The sequence below is a fragment of the Liolophura sinensis genome, chromosome 7 (genome assembly GCF_032854445.1).
Source record: "Liolophura sinensis isolate JHLJ2023 chromosome 7, CUHK_Ljap_v2, whole genome shotgun sequence".
Lineage (NCBI taxonomy): Eukaryota > Metazoa > Mollusca > Polyplacophora > Chitonida > Chitonidae > Liolophura > Liolophura sinensis.
Genome location: NC_088301.1, coordinates 54,989,012 through 54,998,819, shown reverse-complemented (window position 1 = coordinate 54,998,819; position 9,808 = coordinate 54,989,012). Strand labels below are relative to the sequence as shown.

Sequence of the window (9,808 nt, the reverse complement as noted above, 5' to 3'; positions counted from 1 at the left end):
ATTTCGTCCGTTCTCAACAATATTATAACCATTCCAGTTCTGTTAACTGTGTTTGAAATGTAGCTATTATTCTGACAGCTCAAAACGTAGGGGGCTTGTTTAATACTTCCAGAATGCTTGTTTTTCAAACGCTACACAAGAACATGTACACCAAGATTTACTCATCCCATACAATACAAAACAACTGTTAGAAGGAATACTTTTCTTGCTTGCTTGTAGCTTATTCGGTAATGTTTAGTATTATTTTGTTCACAGAGGTATGTCAATCGGATGGTGTCTGTCTCGAAGTTACCATATTCATTCCACCGTTTTCTCACCAGGCTGACCAGCGCGAGACCTAACCTCTTCTGCCCAGCAATGACTGACGGTAACATCAAGTCTGCTCAATCAACGTCTACATGTAGCTTTCTGTGTGTTGTGTGTGTATATGTGTGTATATGTTGCTATGAAAACAAAGCATGGAAAAAACCAGGAGACAAATGAAGATCAACACAGACAGGTGAGAAAGGCTCATTACCAGTTTTAGCAAGAAACTCACCTCAAAGTCTTTAACAACAGCTGCAAATGCTGGGTTTTTCTTACAGGACTCATGAAGCAGCTCAGTCATATGCTCAAAGTCCTTGATGTATGCTGTGTAGAGTTTTAAAAATGGACCTTTCTTCACAAATATGTCAGCCACTTTTTTCTCCTCATCCCTGGGTAAAAATACCATGTAGAAACAGGACTAAAATTGCTATCCATCAGAGTAGGTTTTTGTGCAATCTGATCGGTCAATTACCTCATCAGCACATGGTAGCGTCATGTAGTCTCATGTCAGCACACATCAGATACACACATGGCTGGTTAACACCGTAATGTGTTTTTTTTTTTTTTTTCAAAGTGAAAAGAATTTTGCTATTACTTACTGAAAAATCAAAATATTTATTTATTTACTTGATTGGTGTTTTACACCGTACTCTAGAATATTTCACTTTATACCCAACGGCAAAAAATCACAATAGGAAAGCATTACCAACTGCTAATTTCTTTCCAAATTTTGTACATCTCTCCGAGATAAAAAATAAAATCGTTGCTTGATGGGGGATACAAAGTGAATATATTTACTTGGTGAGTGTGGAAATTCAGGAAGACAAGACCATTGTCAATTTCTACACTCACAATGGAAATACATCATACATAAAACCAAGATAACTATTGTGTTTGTGGAATTTAAATGTAAATAATGATATGCTACCTGGTACATACCAATTTTCTAATCTTTCTGTGAAATCCTTGAGCAAGTCTTCATTAAAATTCTGGAGCTGTGGCAAGAAGTTGAGGATTTTGTTCAATGTGTCTGCAGCAATCACTGGTTTCCCTGCCTTTTCTGTTGCGGCTGATACAGCAAGGCGGAAGTCCTATGAAACAGGTTGAAAAATTAAAACAGGAAAGAGAATTATCAATTTTTTCTTTCTTCAAATAGTTGCAAATTTTATACTACAGACTGACATCATACTGAATGTACATCTTTAAACATACTAATGTTTACATATTTTGTGAGCATGTTCCACCAATATGTTCACAGCTTTAGCCGAAAACAATCTATGTTCCTATATGTAACATATTCTCAAGCACCATTGTCTACTGAATCTTACCAAAAAGGCTGTGGCCTCCTACATGTATTTATCAGGATTCGCCTCATATTTATCACGATTCACTTTCTCAAAGTGTCCACAAGGCAATGTATCGAACCACATCATTAAGCAATGTACAAAAAACAGATGGAAAATATGCCATTGATGCCATACTACATTGTAAAGAGTGGTGGGCATGACACATCTAAAGTGTAACTGGGCTAGCCAAGAAGGCTACCACATGATCTACAGGAGCCGCACTGCTTTTACATTGGGGTCTGTGTGGCCTAAATGCTTAGCAAGCAATGACCCAGGAGTCTTTCACCAATGAGGTCAATATGAGTTCATGTCCACCTCATGTTGGCTCCTTGTGCTGTAGTACATGGGAAGGTCTTTCAGCAACCTTCAGATGGTTGTGGGTTTCCCATGGGTTCTGCCCAGTTTCCTCTCACCATAATGCTGGCCGTCATCGTATAAGTGAATTATTTTTGAACACAGTGTAAAACAAAATTAAAATAAATGAATAAACTACTTTCATATGGTTTAGCATAAAGTCATGATTAAAAAACAGTTACTGGTGGATTAAAAATTCCTCATCTTTTTACTTTTTGTCTGAACTTTTCTTCTCTAAGCAATACTATTAAGTTTATTAGCCTACATGTAATTCATTTCGCAGATTTTTTTTATGTCCCTCCTTGGGCAAGGATATACACATGTATATGTAAAACATATACATACGTACATACCAACAGCCAATAAAATCTTATTCTGCTGTACTTGTACAATATTTTATAATCCTTAATATTAAGAGGGACTGTCTAGACATATGTATAATGAAATTGGTTATTTGATGGCGCATTATGCCCATGTGTGCTTGCTATCAGTCTTCATCTGTACCTGACAGAGAAGATTACAAACAGGAAGAGTAAGAACAGTATGGAAATGCATGGATAATTGAATTGTTGAGTCTGTCGCTAACTAGGTATGTGTACAGGAGCATGATTTATGTGAAGATGGTCTGGATGAAGATTTTCCGTTCTCATCTGTAAAATTAGCCATGCAGAACTACTAGTATGGGCTCTGCTACAAAAGTACATGTATTAGCTTTTATCAAAAATAGCAAAATTTAGTGGTATAAATATAAAATATGTATGTAAATCTGAAAGTCTGACATGTCAAATCTTATTTGTCTTTTTACACAGCTGAAAATCTTTAACAAAACCTGCATGTAAGAGCAGCACAAGTTTTTGTGAACTTTTCAATCCTGGAATAGTGCATCCAGAACGATGAATTATGGCAGGCGGTTAAAGTCAGGCATATTAAATGACAGGTTTCATTTTCCTCATTATTTAATCAATTATCAGGGCAGGAATAGTGCACTTGCTAATCAGTGTAATTACATGTAATATAGCCGGAAAAAAAGTTGTCTCATGAGTATCTCAAAGACACAGTATCTTGTACATTATTTAAAAATCACTGATAAAATATATGCTTAGGAACATTTTTTATGTATACTTACCACATTCATCAACTTCAGGACATCCACGAAAACCTTTTCAGACTGGACAATTTCTTCCACAATGTAGTATATCTTCTCTCGTTTCTTACTCTTCCCCTACAATATGTGGTAGGTGATTTAGAGAACGTCCTGACAAGATCATGCCTATGTGCACGTGTATTACAACTAAACAAACCAATCTCCTCTTGGTCAAACACAATATAAGAAAATATAAAACAAAGCTGAGGTTTGGCGTAACCTAGAACAAATAACTGTACATGTATGAAAAATGTAATGACAAAGCATGAATAAGGTTTTATGCCATACTCAAGGATATTCCAATACATTTCAGAGTTCATATGTTGAGACACAGACCCTAAAATACATGTCAATACCATGAAATGTATACAAATGTAAGTATGTATAAAAAATGATACTGGAGTTGGCCATACCCAACTCGTTCCAAATTTGTACTGTGTATTGTGCATTTAACATTACCTGAATGAGGTACATTTTCCAGTACAAACGGTGACTAGTGCTAAGCTGAATTGAGCAATGGTCTCAATGGTTGTAAATGGAAGAATGGACAAATAGACTCCTCAGGTGTGACCCAATCAAAGACAATAAATCTCATGTTTTACTCCCTCTGGTGCGTGTGCAAAATGTTCGTCCGATGATGTAGTCAATGTAAAGAGATCGGACACCTGTATTCTACAATCTGATGATGTTTTCGCTGACAAAAATGAATGGATAGATATCACACCAGGTGTAACAGAACAGTGTCTTACGGCGTTGTTAATTTCATTCCATCCTCAGTGAAAGTTATCTTAAACATATGTAATCAAAATATGGCCGCCGATTTACAACCTTATATTTTGTTCCAGATGAAAGCAATTAAAATACAGAAAGATGGATAATATACATGTGCTAACACGTGTGCTGCATATGTAAACAACACTTGGCAGCAATGATCATTTTACAATGAGAAATGTGTCAATGTCAAAGATTACAAACAGATCCGTACCGACGAATGCTTCACTGTTCAGAACACTTCACAGATTATTTTCAACAGCTGCATTTGCCATCAGTTTGATAGGTTTGAACTAAAATCAGTGCCTGATGTGTTGCTGGGATTTGCTGGGATCTTATGTCGTATGGGTGCAAAAGTGTTACCATGACATTATCTGCATCGATAGAATTGAAATAATGTATACAGTACACATCCCCATGATAGACTTACTTCTAAGTACAAGTAAATGCACAATATGAGGGATGCATATATATTTTGGCAAATAGCTACAATTCAGCTCTGCCTTATCGCCAGACTGTGTGTGCTGACAGTAGTATTATATTGTTGATGCACTGCCTATATGCACCTTATGCTTCACTTTCGTTTTAGGGTTAATTAATTACCTGCTTACATTAAAACTGATTTATGTGGGCGCCAGTCTTATGTTTATGAAAAGGCATCTAGAAACACCTAAAACCCAGTAGAAATTGGTTGGTCTTTTCCTTTATAAGTATATATACTGACGACAATTCACACCACTATCAATGAACATTGTTATTTCCGCAAAAGTTACCTCTGATGCTTCCCTTTCACACAGGGATTCTTCACTGCTGCTTCTGTCCAATATAAAGGAGGATATCCGTTGAGGGCCTTCTGAGCTGTGGTCTGATTGGCTACTTCCTTCACTCAATAGACTCAAATGCTTGTATTTAACGGCAGTCTTAGGAGAACTACTAAGCTCGGACATTTCAACCCTGGAAGAATCTTGAACACCAACAAAAGCAGACTGAGGACGGATAATCTTATTTTCTGGCCACAATTTTGATTCTGCAAACTCAACAGGCACATCCTCTGGGTAAATGTATCCATCGTCTTCCTCTTGTTTTCCATTTATCTTCCGTGTCCTTGGAGGTGCATTTGGCGGTGGTGGCGGGGTCATTTCAAGGACGCTCTTCCGACTTGTGGATAAGCGGGGTGGAACAGCAGGAGCTGACACAGAGCTCTTGTTAACCTGTTCTTTGTCCTGTGAATTCTGTGAGCAACTCTCCTTTCCTTCAAGATGATCAGTGGCACTTGATGCAGTGGATTCCACATCCTCTTCTTTATCTGCTGGAAGAATCTCATACTCGTTTTCTGAATTTTTGTCTTTCACCAAAGTCTTGGTTGTTTCGTTTTCAAGGATATCAGTCTGAGTAATTTCTGGTTTGTTGTTATTGAGCTCCTTACCAGAGCAAGAGCCTGGGAGAGAACTAGAGGCCAAAGGGCTCTGACCAAACATCGGAGGTGGAGGAGCCTTTCGCGTCGGCTTTAATTTCATCAGAGGCATCTTGTTATTTTTAACAGGTAGAATAGGAGTGAGAACATCTGCTGATTGCTTCACAGATGTTGACCGTTGTGACTTTGATTCACAATGATAATCTGGGCCTTCACTTACTGGATTTACATCTTTGTTAAATGGATTCACACGCTTGAACACTTCATCACAAGATTTGATATGTTGACTATGTAGAGGACTGGAAGGGGATGATGGGATTGGAGACATAATGGCTTCACTTGTCTGGCTACGGCCCATGACAGACTCTTCTTTTTCTGAAGCAACAGGGCTATGAACAGCCTGGCCATTAAGAAAATAGGCTTTGGCCTCTGTTTGATTATCTACATGAAGCACAAATGAAGAAGAGCTAGACACATCAGACAAACTTCTGTTCACTCGTGGTATAGTTTTGCGTTTCGGTTTTGTTGGAGGATTTTTGGAGCAAGAAGAGACATTATGTAAATCAGATCCCTGAAAAGCACCCATATTTTCTTTGGAGCGACATTCCTCTAAATTACAAGGACTTGAGCATACATCACCGGATACAGATGAATCAAGTGAGGCCATTTGGGTTCCAAGAAGTGTTTTCTTTCGTCGTGGTCTTGGGGGACGGCGTGGTGTATCATCTGAATCTGAGTAATCAAAGGATGAGAGTGGGCTTTCACACCTTGGGCTGTCCACTAATACACTTGGTCTTTGAAAATAGGTATCTAGTGAAAGCCTTCCTTTTACCCTCGAATGGGATTTGATGGGTAATTGTGGTGGAGATTCCACCTGGTTGGAGGGCTGCTGCTCCTTAGAAGTGTTCTTAGCTTTGTTTTCACAACCTGGTGATTTAGAAATGGAGAAATCTTCAATGTTTTCTATACTGCTTAAATTAGGCATGGGCAGTCTCTTACGTGGAACAGGCTTTGGTCTGACAGCTGGCCGTTCATTAGAAGAACATCTTTGCCCAGGACCTGATTGTACAAGATCATCTTCAGTTTTCCAGTCTTTCATTGAGTATTCAGTGTGTGTTGTTAAAGAAAGTCTTTTCATTGGTTTTGGTTTCAGAGATGGTCGAGGTGGAGATGTGGAGGTATTGACAGAGATATTATCTTTTAGAACGGTGCTTGAGAAAATGTCTTTTTCATTTTTGTCTCCCTTCTCATCAATAGATAGAGAAACGGGAATGGAATTTTCCTCCTGGAATCCTGCACATTGTTCAGTATTTATATTTTTTATGGATAGTTTGTCTTCTTCAGCATTACAATCCCCATAATCTTTAACCAAATCTCCATGGTTGAGACTAATGGCAGACATGACCTCATCAAAGAATGTACCAGCAGCATTCAAAGACAGATCCCCGATATCCGACTCTGAGGTAATGCTGACACTAGTGGTGTTATTCCTGCCTGGACTATTTCCATTTGAGCTGATTGAAGACTTGGTAAAACTGTCATTTTCACTTTCATTTTCTATTGCTAAAGTAGACAAAGACAAGGAACTATCATTTTCCTTCTGCCCTACTGGTCTGGTGGCACTGCCATTCAGGGCCGGGGAAGGGACACCTTTCTTTGTCAAAGGAGAAGAATTAGAACTGCTGGATCCACCCTTAGGGGGCACCTTAGGTAATGGTGGTGGAACCTTCCGTGGAACTCCTGCAAAATGAACAACACCAAACATTAGTCATGATATATATGTATAGGTATAGAAACCCCATGACAAACTTGGTTTTCTGCACATTGGCAGGTGTGTTTGAGGATGGGGGAACAAATTGCATAGTTGGATAATGAATGCCAGTTTCACACTTTTATGTACATGTATCAATTCTGCATTGAGACACAGACATACATGTTTTTTTCTTCAGATAAACACATACCTGTAGGCATACTGAACATGACTGCACATAAATGTGTAAATGTACCTGTTACACTCACAATTCAGCCACAAAAGTGATCCACATAAACAGATCCCTAACAAGATCATGTGCATGTTCATTCTCAAATATAACAATTCTACACAACCAACCGATATAGCAGTCAAAATACAATGTAGCTTTAGACAATTAATACACGCAGAACCCCTGATACTCATTTACAGGTGTATGTATAATTGTATCAAATTTTACAGTTGACCTGCACTTATGTAAACCTCATCTAAACTAGAGACAGAATGTGGCCGAGGGGGTTAGCACGCCAGCATGTTGCAATGACCCAGATGCCTCTCACCAATGCGGTACCTGTGCATTCAAGTCCAGCACATGCTGGCTTCCTCTCCTACCATCAGTGGGGAAGGTCTGGCAGCAGCCTGCAGATGGTCATGGGTTTTCCTCAGGCCCTGCCACCTTTCACTATAAGTGAAATATTCTTGAGTATGGTGTAAAACACAAATCAAATAAATAAATGAATAAAAATGGACTCAAAAACCACTCACATTACATATATGTATGTAATTCAGACAGAAGTCCAAAATGAGAAAACGTAAGTTGAACAGAAAATCACTGAAGATTACAAGTTGTACCTAGCTGTCAGCATTTGAGTCCATGTTATATCATCTCTGAAAACAAAAGTTTTGTCACAATAAAAAACACACAAAGTAACCTCACAAAAGACATTTAAAACAGTAAACACTTCAGTCAAAAAAAAAATCTAATACATAAGAGAGTCAATGTTTTATGTCAATAATAACAATATGACCCAATGCTCTTTGGGCATGTTTCTTATTGACCTGGATAGGCAGACCATGCTATGTCATAACTACAGATGTAGATGTTAACAAAACCAGGCAGCTGAATGATGCTTAGTGACTCATAAATGAAATAGGATATTCTCTTCATGCACAAGCACAAACAATAGCACATTGCCAACCAGCAACAAGAGGGCACCCCTGTCAAGCACACAGCTTAACCCCGGCTGTCTCCTGATGTTATGAACCTGATGGTTCACACTTAAACAGATTATGCCATTACGGCTGTGGATAATTCTACAATTGACACCATTTGCCATCTAGCACACAGTGGGGCATAGGATACAGTATGTGCGCGATGAGGAAAATAGCCCTACAAGCGTGTATTTGTACAGTTTTGTTTACAGGATTTCTACCACTGATCTAAAATTGTGTGAGTGTTACAGACTATTGCACTTTGGTGGAAGAATAAAACCAACCATGTATGCTACAAATGTTTAAAACCCAAACCCTGATTGGCAGATTTTTGAATTTTATACAGGAAATTATTGGTAATATCAAGCTGATTGAAACTTGTTTTGGAGTCCATGTATATGTGCACTGATGTTCAATATGCTAATAACATACTCAGCAAATACTATATCATAAGATATAACTTGTGGCATGTACAAAAGTGATTTAGGTAACCATGTATGTTAACTTCACAGAGAATGCACATAAAGTACAAAAGTTGAAGAAATATAATCATCGTAACGAGGGGCACAACTACTCCCCCACACACACCTAACTATGATATAAATGTCATCCAGAAACACAAGAAAAGTTTGCAGAATTTAACTTTTGTAAATTTTCCTTACTTGTCAAACATATAATGGCAACTGTAGAGCCAACTTTTTAATATTTCAACCACTTAAGGGTTATATGATTTACATGTACATGTGTGTTTGCATATATGATAATTTCCTCACCATGTCAATGTACTGACTGGTTGAAAAGTTGATAAATCTAGGAAGGAAATGTCTATAACATATACATATACTTTAGTACTGAAATGAACTCAAGACTGAGCATAGCCTCCACAGTGAACATATTGATTTTCATATATATATATACATGAACATTTTATCATGCACATGTATGTTCAAGAGCACAAAACATAAATGTAACTGCCCTAAGGTGCAGTGGGTGTAACTGGAGGAAATATGAATTCACAAGAAAAGTTTTGAATAATTTCTTTAATACATAAAAGTTAATGTAATTTAATCCTGTTAACTAAACAAGATATAAGATGAGCACAATATACTTCTCTGCAACAATACCAACAAATGAAATGACAAATTCAAGTTTATCCATAAATTTTGACAGGTGCTATAGCTTTACAAGCTATACAGATTTGGCTAATATTAAACTACAACAAAGGGCTTTTGACTTATTTCTGCTGTGGGTGGACCTTATACTTGAGCATACATATTCATATGTATCAGGTTCAATTACCTGTAGATGTACCTTAATATCAATACCATATTTTGAAACACCATTCAAAACCTTACCAGTTACCTCTGGTTTGATCAAAATCAAACAGAATGAACTCACCTGTTAATTACACCCTGCACCACCTACACACAGGTAAACCTCCAAGTACAAGTAGTATTAAAGTGGGTCAATCTCCAGACAGGTCACCTGAGAGGACGGACACATTTATGAAG

General features: G+C 37.8%; 1 protein-coding gene across 1 annotated transcript in view; it reads right to left on the bottom strand.

Moving 5' to 3' along the window:
• Window positions 1-9,808, bottom strand: part of LOC135470013 (FYVE, RhoGEF and PH domain-containing protein 5-like) — a 40,302-nt gene that overhangs the window by 14,230 nt on the left and 16,264 nt on the right. Inside the window, exons 4-7 of the mRNA XM_064748700.1 lie at window positions 4,695-7,075; window positions 3,133-3,228; window positions 1,246-1,397; window positions 539-695 (exon numbers count right to left, since the gene is read on the bottom strand). Coding sequence (XP_064604770.1) covers window positions 539-695; window positions 1,246-1,397; window positions 3,133-3,228; window positions 4,695-7,075 — 2,786 coding nt within the window. The remainder of the gene's footprint in view (window positions 1-538; window positions 696-1,245; window positions 1,398-3,132; window positions 3,229-4,694; window positions 7,076-9,808) is intronic.